The sequence below is a fragment of the Oreochromis aureus genome, linkage group 12, assembly GCF_013358895.1.
Source record: "Oreochromis aureus strain Israel breed Guangdong linkage group 12, ZZ_aureus, whole genome shotgun sequence".
Lineage (NCBI taxonomy): Eukaryota > Metazoa > Chordata > Actinopteri > Cichliformes > Cichlidae > Oreochromis > Oreochromis aureus.
This window is the reverse complement of record NC_052953.1, coordinates 11,876,925-11,893,833: the sequence shown is the minus strand read 5'-3', so window position 1 is coordinate 11,893,833 and position 16,909 is coordinate 11,876,925. Positions and strand designations below refer to the sequence as shown.

Below are 16,909 nucleotides of genomic sequence, written 5' to 3'. Positions count from 1 at the left end.
ATTTCTCCCCTGCAACACAGTGAACGTTCCTCTGTGGTACTCCAAAGACTGGGAGAAGTGCATTAAAAATGGTAAGGTTTACCAGAAGCACTGAGAGACCCTGGTAAACGTTCAGGTCATGGTATCCTTATCTGGGTCTCTGAGGTAGAAAAGAAGGGACAAAAGGCAACCATTAATTCCTAGCCAGATATACCATGTGGCAACCATTGCACTAATGATTAGTGCACAAACAAACTGAAAACACAAGACCAACCACAACAAAATGGGAGGGGGAAACTTCCCTGGTATGGACTGTAGATGTTGACATCATTTTCTAATATCAGACCATTACTGTGGAAGCTGCAACCTTCTCCAACTGCAAAAAGACTTGCTTGGTAAAGATACCTGGTTATGAATATGAAAATTGCTGCCCATGGGTTTGTATGGGCCTTGGAAGAGGATCTGAATGTATGCATGTAAGAAAAGAAATACAAAAGAAGTGCATAAAAAATATATATGACCTGTGCCTGACCACCCACTTCCTTCAGTAATCATCTACACACTAATCATAAACACACTAATCAATGGCAGCTGCTTCAATCCCAGATCAAAAGAACATAGGGAGAACATTAACACCACAGGCTTCCGGACCTTGTGTTCTCTTATCCTGCCTTTTAAAACAACTATCTCTGGATGGGCATCAAAAATCGGAAGATTGTAGGAAGACAGCTGAGAGAAAGGCTTCAGAAGTTTTCCTTTGTCTTCAGTCCTAAATTCATTCAGCTTGGTGTGTGATTCGAGACCGGAAAAGAGACCGGAAGGAGTGAAAACAACAAAGGCGATCTGATCTATAGCCTTAGTATATTGTCCTTTAATGGCTGTTACTGCGCTGAGTGATTTATACTGAGGAATGCTGCGGTGCATTCCACCAGTAAAGACCAACCGAGCACTGTTTCGTGCACATCTCTGCACCCTGCATGGCCCTGTGTGCTCTCACAGGTTAATTGAGCATTATGGTGTGACTATTGAAGCTCTGAAGCCAGACTCACAATAGTGTCTTAAAGATAAACCATAAATGTTACCTAAAAAGAAAGATTAGGAAGCTGAAATTAGGGTGCAACTTTTGAACAAGTACAAATACATACATACATGTCTTGATCCTCAACTTCATCCAAAGACTTCAAGTGTTTTAAAGGTGATTCTGAATTGACTTCAGCCATATTTCTTTATGAGAACTAAAGCATGGATATACACTAGGAGTTTAATTACACCACATACAGTAGCATTTTCCTTCTTGATTTGTCCTTAATTGCTGTGCATGAGGAGATAAAGATGCAGTCAAATAAATAACCGAGGATCTGACCTACACAATGTGTACTGCTGACCCCAACCCCCACTGACTTACCCACACACAAACACACACAAATCCAATTCATTTGTCATCTTCTGCATTCCCTTGTGAATGTTTGAACTCTCTCCAAGACACTGGCACGGCGAGGAAAAAAACGGCAATAACACAAAAAAGGCACAGTAATCTTCTATCAAAGCAGGTCTCTGCATTTCTGGCACTGGAATTCTCTGTGGCATAATGTGATCCAGCTTTGAGAAACAAGTGGAAAATGACTGGAGGCTAAAACAACTAATGAATACTTACACCGAGATGTCTGGTAGAACACATGTTTGCAGCGGGCAGCTACTGAGTAAGCTTGGGAGAGGCACTTCTGAGGGGGTTGTTCAGGTTCACAGCCTTTCCTCTTTCCTCTGGGATGGATAAATAATTTTCTAGCATTTTAGATCAACATGAGGCCCCTCAGCACGTGCTCATTGTGTGCAGACAACCACGGATGCTGCAGATTGCACACACCCAAGTTGTGACCTTAGTATTTATTTGGAATTAGTCTTTTTTTTAAAAACAAACCAAGCATGAGTTTATGTGCATTGAAAATTTTCATACAAAGTTTTGGAAACATTTTTTCTCTAAATGCAACTGAGACCGAAAACAAAACTGTAACCAATTATAGATAATTAATTAATGTCTAAGAAATTTCAAACATCATCACCTGAATTCCTGGTAATTATCAGAAAAAGAATTTGTCATGGAACTTGAAGCCTAATGTGGATTTTTTTTTTCAGTACGTATCAAATCTGATGGAAAAAAGTTACAAGATGTTCATATTTCACACAATCCTTCTTTTAGTATAAAGAGAAAACGTCCAATTCTTGTACAACAAACTGGACAGTGTGCGCCTCTACATTCAAAAGCATAATCGCATATGAATGCGAAGATTTCTCCTATAATTTTTTAACATTTTTGTCATGGTCACATTAATATACTGGTAGTATATTGTGTTCATTTTATTAAAAATTTAAGCAAATAATATGATTACTCCCTCTACTAACATTTTCACTGTTAACTAGAATTAAACTGAAAACTAAAACAAAGCATGACAAAACATTTTTGCCATTTGAAATAAAAAAATACTGTACTCTAACTAAAACGATATGCAGCTCTTTGTAAGTTTGGTCAGATTTTTTAATCCATCATACATGAGGAGTGTAACAGGACGGCCTTTCGCGGCTGGATTTACATTGAGGCAGACTAAGGCAAGGACAGCGGAACAAGAGGTATTTATTCACCATATAGCTCTCAGGACATGACAATCACTCATATGTTACGCCTACTCTTCTCACAAAACAATCACCCTGTCTAATGGCAACTGGCAGCCTTAAATACTCTCAGCTGTCACAGGCTAAACCATTATTCCATTAACAGGGGAGTTCTCAAATCCCAACCTTCCACCACATTATACAATACATCAATTTCAATAAATAAATATAGACATACATTTTACATTTTCTAATGAATAAATATTTTACATTTTACCCTTACACCTTACCATTATTATAAAAAACCCCAAAACCCCAAGCACAAAGATTCCCCACACTCCCTTAACCCATGGCCTCTCCTGGAACTTTAACTGATATCTGGACCCCTGGTGACACATTTGCCCAAACACCCAGGAGAAGACACAGGAAGGAAAGGTGAGTTATCACATCTCTGTAAGTCACTTCTTTGCACCACCTTTACCTCTAGACCTTGCACACATTTACGTTAGTTCTCCTTACTGGTAAACCTTTTGCTCCCAGTAACAATTCTTTTCTCCTCACAGACAACCACCACGTTTCTTGATGAGGAGCAGCTGTGCAGGACCTGGAACAAACACTACTTGCTAATTATTAAAATACTCAATAAATATTTAAACTTCTTGTATGCAAATGTTATTGATGTGCTTAAAGTGTGATGCTAAATAAAGTGCAAGTTGAGATGCTTTTAATAAAATGAAAGGTAGTCCTAAAGTGCTGTACAACTTAATACAAATAATTGTAGGAAGGGAGTCCTCTTCCTTCCAAGAAGATTATCATATTTAAAATTTTGTATAACAAAACCTGACAAGTGGAGGATGAAAGAAGGGATAAATGACATGTATAATGATTCTACAGCAGAGGAAAAGCATCTGAAAATCAGGTAATTAAGAAACAAGAAAAAAATCCAGCAAAGACCTGACACAGGAACAAAGAGATCCATCTGGCCCTTCAGTTGATCCAAGTATTGCTCACCGAAGCCTCATCAGCAATGGCCTCAGTGCTTTCTGGAACACATTAAGAAGATGAAACTGGGAGAGAAGGTTCAGGCATGTCAAACTACACAAGAACTGGACTGAAAATCAGGGGCAACAGATCTGATGGAGCAATAAATCCAAATTTGAAATTTTCCTTTAAATTGTCATCAATATGTAAAGAGGAACACAAATAAGTACCATAACATTTTGATCTATCATGCAATATCATCTGCAAGACATCTGACTGGCAGCGGGTCCATTTTTAGGACGACGATGACCCCCAAATGCTTCTAGCTTTGAAAATCCATCATGAAGTCTGGAGAAATATTCCTAAAGAACACTTAAAGAAGTCTTGCCTAAGAGCATTCATGTTGTGTGAAGAATACAGCTGGTGGTGCCAAATGCTGACTTCCAAGCACAGTTGTTCAAATTTAGTTTTTGCCTTATATAATGGATTTCCATTTAAATTTGCATATGTTTCATAAATGTTAAATAAATGTTTCAAGGCCTTTGCACAGTAATCCATAAAAAAATACATTACTGTGCTTAAGTGTTAAACGATCCCGTGCAATACGGTTTTTATTGCAGCGCCCACTTCCACTCCGTGCCACTAGAGGGAGGCAGATTTTTTTATTCTGGATAATCAGTGACAGCAAGTTTGTTGTTAAAGGAAGTGGCCGAAAAAGTTATGTAGCATTACATACTGATACTATCCGATAGAGAAAAGGCCACCATGAAAGAGAGATAGGACGCGTTTTACAGTCATAAAAACACAAGCACTTGCCGCTACGCACGGGAAACGGCAGCTGCAAGGGCGAACGGAACATCTTCGTTTATATCAGATGCTGTTTTAAGAGCCGAGGCTGACAGCGAGCAGTCATGAACGAGAATTTCGACCGAGCTCCCGGAGCAGGGAGATCCCGTAATTTTCCAGCAGACCCCGGACTCATGACTGGCGCTGGGGACGCTGACAGCAAGACCCCGCTCTTCAACCAAAGAGAGCCGCTGAGACAGCCGCGAACAACTCCTCCTTTTACCGAGAACAGCATTGGCTCTGTCAGCGACATGCCTGATGGAGGTACGGAGCTGTCAAACAGCAGCTGAGCTAATTCAGCTAGCTGCTTTCAGATTCGGGTATTTGAAATTTTAACTCGCTGGCATGGAGACCTAAGGCCCAGATTGTGTTTGTTTGAGTGTAAATATTATCTGGTTGACATTTTTTCTCTGGGGAGCGCTCGGTTGTGATAAATCTGGAGTTGACATTAGCTAGCTGCTAAGAGAAAGCTAACCTTAGCGCTTTTCGGTTGGGAAATCCACGCGTTTGTTGGATTTCATGTGAGCTTAGGCATCATCTAAATAAAGCTCGCACAGTTAACTCTGTCTTTCCCAGGTTAAACTTGTGCTTGTACTTGTAGAGTTGGGTTAGCTAAGGCTAGCCCACCCTCAGCGCAAAAGGAGGAAGAACTAGCTTGGCACTGGGAAGTGAAGCAACGATTTAAAAAAAAAAAAAAAGCTCACGAGACTCCGTAAACGTCCAGTTTTTGCACGACTAGGAGCCTGGATCTTGTTTCTTAAGGGGTTACTTAGTAAACAGGATTTCATGAAATTGTCAGAGGACCACACTTTACAGTAAGAGTAAGTCGGCTATCATGAATTGAAGTAATACTTAATGGAGCAAAACGCATTATTAGTCATCTAAAACCTCACGAACTATCAGAAATACACGAATGGTGCACAAATGGCAGGAAATGAAGTCATGAAGAATCCGTAATTCATGTTTGTGGCGCTTCAGATAAAGTGGTGGTTTAGTTCTTATTGAAAAACGAGTGGTTAGCACCTTTTCTATGTTGATATATTTGTTTCCATTGCTAAATGGTCTTTAGTCAGCAGGATTATATATTAAATAAAGAAATGACCTTTTTTGCAAGTGTCTTTATAAGTCTGCATTTTACCTACTCTGTAGCCTAGATTATAATCAATGCAGTCCTTTTGTGGACAATTAAATATCTTTATACAATTATTAAAAAGGACAGGATGTCCCGTAATAATGGAGACATTTTAAATTCAAGTATCTTTGATAAGAATAATGATGTTAAGTGCAAATATTTAAATTTATTACATATTCTTCATATTATCTAAGATCTATGAATTACCTTCCTTAGATGGTCACCAGGAAGAGAACATTTATGCACTTTCTCCCTTTTAATCCAAACACAGGGTCGCTTAGCATATAAACTGGAATGGATGCAGTCTCTCTCTGGATGCTTTGTTTTACCTCTGCAGCTATGCAGGATTTACCTGAATGCACACTTTCCCTGAGGTAACCACACAGGAAGTAGTTCACTGTGGATCTGGATAACCACTGAAATGCAAAGAAGATATCAGATACCTGTCAAGAATATATCAAATTTAAATTGGCAGTGTGTAAATACACAACATTTCAAAGACAGACAAATGACCGTGCGCTGGTAAATTAACAGTAAAATGCATCCCATCATTATGGGACATCTTGCATTTACTGCAGTTTCTGCTGCCCTCTTGGCCAAATAGCTCTTGAAAAAAAGAGAGACATTTTTACTGTCAGTGAGACTGAATAAATAAATACATTAAAATCACTTTGCCAAAAGCTGACTTCAGTGTCTACCTTCAGGAGGGAATGTTCTTTCTGCATCAAAAGAAGTTGTCATTCGTCAGGGATATGTTTGAGAAATTATAAGTTAATAATTCATTCACAACAGTTTAAATACAGATTTTGTTTTTGTCAGACAATCAGTTTTGGGCACTACACACCAGAATCATTTACATATTTTAAGGTTAGATTTTTCATCAGATAAATGAGTTTTGGCATCCCAGTGTTTAAATTGAGCTAGGGCTTCTCCTAAAACACAGTACACCTTTTAATAGTGCAAAGTTAGTTCTGTTGAACTAACGTTAACAGTAGGCAAAGACCAAGACAGTACCATGTCTTGGTCTTTGCTGTTGTTGTATTGTTACACAGGGCTAACATTCATTTCTCGTGTTAAGTTTTTGGACAGTGCTGCGTCTTATATTGCCTGTTTTATTTGGTGTTCTAAATGTCATGTCAAATCTGTGTGCATACTGCAAGCAATTTCCACCTGGTGTGTCAAAGGTGTTCAGTATTTTTGTTAAGGGAATCAAAAGTCCAAATAAAAGTAAAACAATGACAGAGCCCATGTAGTGCTATATATTGTCCACTCATCTGATGGTAAAGCGTGTTTCTCAGTGTTACAGACCTTCTTTGTTCCCCCAAAGATTGTTAAAAATAAACCACATTACAGCAGTATTTTTTTTTATTTTTATTTTTTATTTTTTAGAAAAACACCTTTGTAGTCTCCCATACAGGAAAGCCTGACAACATTTTTGTTTTTCCAGATTATAGAAGACAAAGCAGACCTCCACAGAGTCCAAATAGCAACAACACATCTGCTTCAAGAGGTGGTAATGATGTGGATTCCATGATCAAGTCATCAAAGCTTTCAGCTAATGCTCCCGAATTTGTCCCTTTGGGATTTAACCAATATGATGTAAGAGCAAATTTTTACACTATACATTCATTTTGATGCATTTTATGGTGAGTTTTTGGAGTTCTTGCTGAATTTTTCTCTGAGTTTTCATGTTTTTCTTTCAATTTTTGTAAAGGACTCCGCTTACTATGATGACAGCGATGCCTATTACGGCGAACCAACTCTGGCTGATACAGTCACAGACTTTCTTGGCCACCTGAGTTCCTCGCCAGGGTCCTTTGAGTCAGATGTTGAATACATTACTGGTATTCTCAATTCCTGGGTTACCACTGAAGAGTTGTTGAAGGAGCTGGTGGAGCTGATCTACACACAGGTTCTGAGATTCACATTCAGTCTTTAATTTTAGGCATTGTATAATATAATTTTAAACCTTTAGACACATATTTACAAAATAAATTTACAATATGTGCAATTTTGTAAAGGGGACCTCACTGATATCTTTGCCTTTCTTTTTATTGCAGTCCACTTCTATTCCAAACTTTGCTTATACTGGTGCCAGGCTTTGTAACTACCTTTCCCATCACCTCATCATCACCCCGGCAAGCGGCAACTTTCGTCAGCTCCTTCTGATAAGGTCGTTTTTCCCCCTTTCTGATTTGTATGCATAAATATTTGGACAACCTCTTATAAAAAGTAAATGAAGACGTATATAACCATTTTTTAACCTCTGCACTGGGCAGGATCAATATAAAATAATACAAGTTTGTTAATTGTTATAATACTGGCACTCTCCATCTCTGCTTGTTGTAAGTTATTAGCTGGCTCAGGCAAAAAGATGGGAATTTTATTTTCTTCACTATTTCTGCAAAACTTGCATATTTTTTTACTTTCATTTTTTTTAAACCAACACTCCAAACTATAGGCCCAGATTTTTATCCTGTGACCTGCCTGGCATATAAATATAAGAGTTAATAAACATATGTAAGGTGTACAGCACCACAGAATGTCACCCATAGATTCAGTTTATCACTTCAAAAGTAAGAATGTTGTCTGTTTCAGATGTCAAACAGAGTTTCAACAAAGGGATGCAGCTGTTCGTGGAGAACCAGAGACTCAGAAGAAATTTCACTCGTATGTGCTGTTTCTGGGAGAGCTGTACCTACATTTGGAGGTAAGAACTCAGAGTCGCTGCAGTGTCTCCTTTGGATTCTGCTTGTGTTGGTAGCTGGGAGGTGTCTGCTTACCCCAGTGAGTCTTTTTCCAAGACTATTGTTCAAAAGAGCATTTATTGTTAGTAGTCCTTGGTCTGTTCTCAGCCTTAGCGAGCCTCGTGCAAGTTCTGCATCTTCTTCAGCTCCTGGTTTAGAGTGGCCCTCTAGGTTGCAGCAGAGCTACAGATCACAGCAAAGAAAACAGTCGCTAGCTGCAAAATGAATCACCAAATATAATTTGAGTGTGTGAAATACCGCATAGCTCAGTGTCCTGGTGTATGCAAGGTTTTCTTTTAATAAGCAGCCTCACTACCTTCCTGGCAGCTAGTTATTAATCTTGTCTTTGGAGCTAGGAAGGAGCATCTCACAGTGTAAGTCCCAAACACCAGAATAGCGACCAGATTACTGTCAGCTTTTAATTGTGTCATTCACTTTTCCACATGTGTGTAAATCTTTTATTTTTTAGATAAAAAGTGGACAGGGACCTCCAGTTCGAGCACGTGTCCTACTAGGTGCTCTGAAAGACCTGTTGATCAGTCTGTTCTCCAATCCTGTGGATGCAAATCTCATCTGCGCTGTCAAACTGCTTAAGGTGCCGGAGTTCAGTTGAAAATGTTACCAGATTTTTATTTATTTTTTTCAAATCTTTTGATGTATGTCCATCATTTATGGAGGAAATGAGATTATGTTTTGAATTTGCAGTTGACAGGTTCTGTCCTGGATGATGCCTGGAAAGAGAGTGGAGAGTCGCACATGGGAGAATTAATCAAAAGAATAGAAGACATTGTTCTGGATGCTACCTGCAGCAGGTGTGACAACCAGTCTGATCTTTTATGTACCACTTCTTCTTAAATCTAATTTGTAGTTAAAAAGAAAGACACATAGTCGCCTCTGATGGTCACATGTGAGCACGTTCATCAGCTCATTAAAAATCTTTTGATTTATTTTCGTGAAATATTCATGAAAATAAATAAAATTTTCTAAATTTCTAAACTTGAAATTTAGTTTTAGGATCAAGGGAACATGTGCCATAATTTAAGAGGTAGCCATAAATTGCCATATCATCTTATTTATGAGCCTCCTAGATAAAAGTTTCTAATTAATATTTCTTCTCAGAGATGTGAGACAGATGCTTCTTAAACTAGTGGAGCTGAGGTCCAGTGACTGGGGCAGAGTTCAAGTGGCTGCAGCAGCTAGCAGTGCCACACCAGACAATGACCCCAACTACTTCATGGTCAGTTTTAACTGTGGCATGCTCCTCATATCACTCATTTTGTCTTTCCTTTAATTTTGCGTCTTTCACTGCCTCTTTATTTCTTATATTTCATGCATTTGTGTTTCAACCTTCCAGAATGAACCTACGTTCTACACAGAAGATGGCACTCCTTTCACAGCAGCAGACCCAGGTCAGTCTACAGATATGTCCATGCATAGGGAAATTAAAAAATTCAGTCCTTCATGTGGATATGCACACATCTCTAGGCAAGGGACTTTTTAAAATGTTTGTATGTTTTTAAACTGGAAGTTTTCAGGTTTCCGTTTCCAGTCCACTTGTAGTGCTTTTAGGGATTGTCTAGTAGCGTTTGAGCAGGCTGTAGGTGCATACTGTTAAGTTCAAACAGCAGTATGTATTTGCCGAATAGAATAGAATCTTTCTATTAATTGTTCTAAATTTGACCCGTGCACAATTATCTCTGTGTTGTTCAACACATTTTCAACTGTTTTCTTGGCTCTCCTGAGTCAGGTCATTGTCCTGTATGTAATTTACATGCTGCTACTACTTTAAATTGGCGTATGATTATGATGCTGATCTTTCTTATGTTATCTCTATGGTTTTACAGATTATGCTGAAAAATACCAAGAGATGCTGGACAGGCAGGACTATTTCCATGATGTATATGGTGAAAATGGAAATGAAGTGTAAGTACCCACTGTAAATGTAATTGATAAGGATCATAAGGACTTATTTATTTATTTTTGGTTCCCCTCCTCTTATCTTATTTACTGAAGCTTCTTGCTTTGTTAACTAGATACATCTGTTAATTCTCTGCTAATGCATATAGAAAGTAGATAAATTGAAAGAAAAATACACTTAAAATGCAGTGTGAAAACATAAATGTGGGCTTTAATACAAAAGCAGATAAAGTATTTGTTAAAAAGCTTCATTATTTTTGGTGAACTGGATTAATTTACTGGCTCATTTCTTAGTTTGACGGTTTTGCCCTCCATAGTCACTCAGCAATGCTGAAGTTGCTGACTTATAGCATCAGCACTTTTTTTTTTTTTTCTTTTTCTGTACATCTGAATGCCCTTCAGGTGCACAATTAATCCACACATGTAATGTGTTGCAGACATCATTGTGGTTCACTTACATCTTCCTGTCTGATATCAAACTCCGCTTAGTTTGGCAAGTAAGAGTACGTAAACCTGGAGAATTACAAATGTGAGCGACTAAGTGCAATAATTTGAGTTTATCTGTAAAATTATTACACATTTCTCATACAGTCCGCAATGTTTCAGTAACACTGCAGGTGCACTAATTAGCTTAATCTTCGCGTTACCGTGGTGTCATTTAGACCACATTTTGTATGATTTCAACCATGTCACCATGCTTGCACAACTTTGGTCATGTGATCGAATAGTAGCTTCCCAAGAGAAGTCATGTGACCACCACTGACCTGTGGGCCCCTGAGCTTGGCAGCTGTGTTTGACTGCCCCACAATGCAACAGGGCTGACCACAGTCTCAGATTCAGTTTAGTCAGCAGCTGGGTGTGAAAGAGGGCTTAACTCACTCCTGCTCCCCCCCCCGCCCGCTTTTTCTGTCTTTCTCAGAGCTGTGTGTGTCTCTGTGAATATGTTTTGAAATGCCGAATACTTTAATGTACACATTTTACTTTTAAGGATCTTAAAAGTAACATCCATGCATCTAAATCCCTTGCATTGCGTTCACAGATACGACTTTGAGGACGAGATGGAGCCAGAGATAGAAGAAGCTTTTGAGCATTTTTGTTTAGAGTCAGAGAGGAAACGACAACAATGACGTGAGAGCGAAGAATCTGAAAGTCTGAAGCAGGCATATACTGTACTTTCCCACTCAACGTGCCGGAAGAAAAAGAAAAAACTAGCATTTGATAGGCTCAGATTTTTATTTTACTGCAAGCATTTTAACAAAACAAGCTGTTCATAGTTGCACTAACGACACTGTTTTCAGTCAGTGTTGATTAGAAAAATTGGGACAATCAGTGCGATAACTGTTCAGAAGGTTGAAGAATTTAGACTTCTTTTGACATGGAAGTTCTTTCTTTGTTCTTTTGAAGTAGCTTCCAAGATTTTCTTTCCCTTATGCCTAAACTAAATGCCAAGAGGGAAGTAGTTTGCTGTGGATTTTTTTTTTTTGTTATTTTCTTAAAGGTGGATGTGTTTTAATCTAATGTGTGCATAATTTGTTAACTGCTAATTAATTCCCCAGTCTATAGGTAGAGGCCAGAAAAACAGCATCACAGAGATGCTTTATCCTGATGTTAAATTCTCTGTAGATGAGTGAGGTGGTTGTTTTACTACGTATTACAGCCTTTATCCCTACTGTTGTGATATTGCATCACACCGTCAATATTAAACACTATATTTTGGGCTGTTCACCTATTCATCTGGCTGCAGCTAACTGAAGTGTTCAAGAGCTCTGTAGAAAGCTGTGCAAATTAAGAAGCAGTATAGCACCTACATAAGAAAATATTTAAATTCATTCACAAACTGTGAAGCGAACATTGACAAAGACTTTTGTGGAAAATTCAGAGCTTGAAAACTGAAATCTGCATCTAAATCCAATTGATTTCCTGAATGTACTTTCAAATATATACACATCTTACAGGTCAGGGTTGCATAACTGAACTGCAGAAACAGACTCCTTGTTATCCCGAGACTGAAAGACTGTTTACCAGCAATCTGTGGCTCCCATAAAACGGAATGTTGTTTTATAGTTTGTAAATATTATTTATAGTATTGTTTGCCTGCAATAAATTCTTTATAATGTGAGACTGCATTTGCTTGATTTGTGTTTTTGAGTTTATAGTTGTTGTTGGTGGTGGGTTTTTTTTAATGCCTTTATTTTATCCATGTTTTTTTTCCGTCTCAATAGTAAGTTTGGTGTGGGTGTGTATAGAGAGAGAGAGAGAGTTACAGAGATGGATACAGATGTATAACTGGACTGGAAGACCCTGAAACAAACATTACCTCACATCATTGTACTAAGGATGCACTGGAAGGAGACTGACCTAAAACAAGAGAAGCAAGATAAACTTACCAGTAGATGCGGACATCAAGCTGTTGTTAGTGGAAAGGAGGAGGCTTCCATATTCGCTACTGTATTTGTCAACTGGGAGTGACTGTTTGAATTAATGGCTGTATATTTATGACACTTACCTGGACCTGAAAAGAAATGAGAATTTTTACTTTGTGTGCATAAATACTAAAAAAAATTCCTCCTAGAAACATCTTCTGAACAAACTCTGCCATCAGGTGGTAACTCTGTGTCAGTACAGTACTTGAGTCCACATCAGTTTTCCCTAAGGGGACAATAAATCATATCATATTGTATCAAACAACTAGATTTCATCAATCCTGACCTGTACTCATTGGTACGTCATCTGCTGCAACCAGAACAGTGCTCTACCAAGCTTCGGAAACATGTTGTGTCATCAAAGTAAAAAGAGTTAGTCATGAGGTTTTGTCAGTCAAGAAGAATATTTTTTCTTTATATTAGTAAAATGTAGCAGTTTCAACAGGGTTCACAAGACAAATATTCCTGTTATATCATTTTTTGGTTATAATGGTGAAACAAACGCTCAATGCAGTTGTCATTCTGTTAGTAAGAGGTGATGGTGATTTGTATGATTGTTTTTGGTACTATACTATTGCCGCTCCTAATCTCTTGAACAATCTGCCCCAGCACATTAGAGAGGCCCCTTCACCGTCCACTTTTAAAACACGTCTTAAAAACCAATTTAGTCCTTAGCATATGACACAGTATGTAATATATAAATAAATTGCTTGCTTCCTTGGTATATACACACTAACCTGCTACTTTTTTAGGTAGACTTACAAGTACCACGGTCGACTCCCTTTTGCATTCATAACTGCCTTAAATCTTCATGGCACAAATTCATCAAAGTGGAACATTTCTTGGCAATTTCTTTGTGTATCATTGTTTTGCACAGAGTGAGAAAACATGCATTAAATTTTTCCATTTGCTCTATGTGTGATTGTTCCACCCTTTTAACAGTCTCCCAGTTTACAGACATGAAACTGTACAATTGTGATTGCTACCATTTGGTGAATAAAGTGAATAATGTTTGTAAAGTGAGTAAGTCGTTCGTTGTCAGGGAAGTCCATGAACAACACAACACAACATTTGGTACTTCAGTAACTTTAACTTAAATAAAGGGGTGGTGAGGTCTCTTTTTGTCTTGACATTTAAGTAATTGTGAAGACTAATTATTTAGTTTCAGTACTGGCCTTATATTATGAAGCAGAGTTACATGGAGATGGATGTGCAGCAAATTGGTTGACAGTAGATGGTACCATGTTTTCTACCAAACACAAACATAAAATGACAACCTCTCAGTCTCACATCTCTTTCATTTCTACATTTACATTTTTAGAAAACAGGAAAACAGTCATACTATATAATTAACCTCCATAACACACCATAGATATTTTCTTGATGCAGTTAAACAGCTGTTATGTGCTATGGAAGCATTAGAAAGCAAGTTTCATTCAGAATATATTTTGCATTTCTTTCTTGTCTGTATGTTTAAAGCAGTGTGGTGGCTCCATCCATCCACTCTCTTCCACAGAGGGGGCTGGAGCCTATCCCAGCTGTCTTAGGGCGAGAGGCAGGGTACACCCTGGACTGGTCACCAGTAACACATAGACACAGACAACCATTCACACCTATGGGCAATTTAGAGTTTCCAATTAACCTATCCCCACTAATTGCTTTGGACTGTGGGAGGAAGCCAGAGAACGCAGGTAGAAGATGAAAACTCCACACAGAAAGACCCCAGTCTGATGGTGGAATCGAACTCAGGACCGTCTTGCTGTGGCAGTGCAAACCACCGTGCCGCTGTGCTACTGATGCTGTATTTAAAGCACTGTGGTGGCTCATTTATGGGAAATGCAAACCAACGATAATAACAACAACAGTTACAGTTTGAGCTTTGAATGAAGCTAGTATTAGTACATAATGTTTTAAATATGTTTTCAATTGCTAATTCACTGCCATACCAAAAGAGAGGGAGAGAGAGAGAGAGAGAGAGAGAGACTTTCTGGGTAGTAAACAGTTACCATCTGTTACAGTTTTCTGAACAAAAGAGGGAACATTTGCTTTCTAGTCTGCATACAATGTAATGTCATCAAACAATTTTCTCACTTATCTCACATACCGTTTCAAACTGCTCTGCTAAAAATGAACGGCTCATGAGTGCTGTTTAAATTTGTATGTGTCATCCACAGAGGAAGCACACTGCATATGGCTGATATCTTAATCTACAAACCACTTGCTGCTAACTCATGACTGGCATAAAATAAAGCTGAGAAAAGGTTCCCCCTGTTTGCTTAGTGCTGGCTTTTTTAGTTGAAAATATATATTTACAAATCTTGTACATAACTATACATATCTATTTTTGGTCACATGACAGGATAGTAACTTCATCCAGTCACATTTCCAACAGCAGTCTGTGTGCAGTCATTGACTCGTGAGCCCCTGTGAGCCTGCTGGATGTGACTGTGTGGCTCAAAATGCAACGGGGCAAACCAGGACCCGAGATTCCCATTGGTCAGCATTTGGGTGTGAAAGAGGGATTAGCTCTGTGCTACAATCCACTCACCCAGAACTTGCTTTCATTCCTGTATTCATGTCTCTGCCATCCTCTGCATAACATGTTTTAAATGTAATAACTTGTCAAATAAACACAGAAAACAGCAACAAATGTGACATGTCAGAAAATGACACAAAGAGCACTTGTATTTCTAAATTAATTTAGAATTAAATAAATTAAAGATACTTTAAAAGAGTTTAGGAGTTTGGTCCTCAAATTTCAACAAGTGGCTGATAATGTCATGATCTGTCTGCAAGTGCTATAAGCAGGACATAGATGAGATGTGTGCTCAGTTTGTAATTTGCAAGTGTGAAGCAACACTGTGGATATTCATGAGGCTTCAGTATATTGTCTAGAGAAACAAACTAGAGAATGATACTACTGACCTGACTATAAATGGGAATGTATGTTTCTGGTGGAAAGTTGCTCATTTGACAGAATTTTAGTGACTCGCAGAGAAAGATTTTTTGAGAATATATTATCTTGAAATGTTTTGACTGTGTAATCACAGGTGTAGTGGTGCTGGAACGAATATCAACAAATTGTATCTCAAACCCTGGAAAAACACACAATAAAACCAAAACTACCTTTTTATGCCAAGATGTAACAAAGACAAAAAAATAAAGAAAGCAAGTTTACATTAAAAAACGCATACGTGTGACAGCGGGCTACCTCATCCTGTGAAACAAAAGGCTTGGCCTGTGATTACAAATCGTCTCCTAACATCCTGACCAACTTGGAATGACTCATGAGCCGCCTTGGAGGGGATTTTCAATGACTCTCCTACACTGCCACATTCTGTATGTGCCTGACGGGAAAATAAACTGCTGGCTCGTCTGTTTCAAGATCCTTCCTTAGATTGTTTAGCATTACTTAACAAATTTAACTCTTTAAAAACCTTTGATACCGCTTTTGTGAAATCATATTCATAAATAAAGGAAATTAGTATCCTGTTAAAGGCGGGACCCTTTAACAGATGCAGTTTGCTTTGTATATATGAGACCGATGAGTCAGTTATTAACTTTGGGAAAAGTTGCACTTTCAGTTTCTCATCCCAGATTTTATCAAAACAACCATTTGAAAAGAAGCCTGCCCCCTTCCAGGAACGTCTTTGCATCACTACTACAGAATTTCTTAAACTTGCCAATTTTGAACTCTAAGGTGCTCCAGCTCACCAGATGTCTTACATTGTCATGCTGCGCAAACAAAGGAGGTATGACAAAGGTTTAGCTGTGAATACTGGTATGCATTGTTTCTTCCAGTGAAAACAACTGAGTAAACTGATATAAATAAAGGAGTGGGGGCAGAAGCCTGTTTCCCACATAATATTTGTTTCATTTGCTTTTGGTCATTTATTTCTTCAGTAGTTTAATAAGCTACATAATGACACTGTCTTCACATTCTTACGGTTGAATCACACCTTTGGTTAACAGAAGAGCTGCTGTTAACCAAAGGGGTTTAGCCTTATGCCAAAGCCTTAACGTCTTATGTCAGTTGATGCCTAACTTTCATTTAATATATGACGCTTGGCGAGGAGGAAACAGTAAATGATGTTCAAATCATATTTTTTTGTGTTCCAGTGAGTTTTGTGACTTTTGAGGATGGCAAAAGAGAAGCATCACGATACTGTTATGTTGGAAATGGGACAGGGTTTAGCAAAATTCCTGTTTCATTTCATTATTAAGACAAGCAATTATTCTGCATACTCTTGGGCCTCATTATATAAGACCAGTCAAAT

The 16,909-nt window shown here is 38.3% G+C and overlaps 1 protein-coding gene across 1 annotated transcript; it reads left to right on the top strand.

Annotated features, from left to right (window-relative positions):
* Nucleotides 1–4,262: 4,262 nt before the first annotated feature.
* On the top strand, nt 4,263–12,328 carry paip1 (poly(A) binding protein interacting protein 1). The gene is made up of 11 exons (XM_031728033.2): nt 4,263–4,677; nt 6,993–7,144; nt 7,260–7,457; nt 7,606–7,718; nt 8,144–8,255; nt 8,762–8,887; nt 8,998–9,104; nt 9,412–9,529; nt 9,647–9,701; nt 10,137–10,215; nt 11,249–12,328. Exons 1-11 carry the CDS (start codon nt 4,479–4,481, stop codon nt 11,334–11,336), a joined length of 1,347 nt encoding a protein of 448 aa, XP_031583893.1. The 5' UTR covers nt 4,263–4,478; the 3' UTR covers nt 11,337–12,328.
* The last annotated feature ends 4,581 nt before the right edge of the window (nt 12,329–16,909 follow it).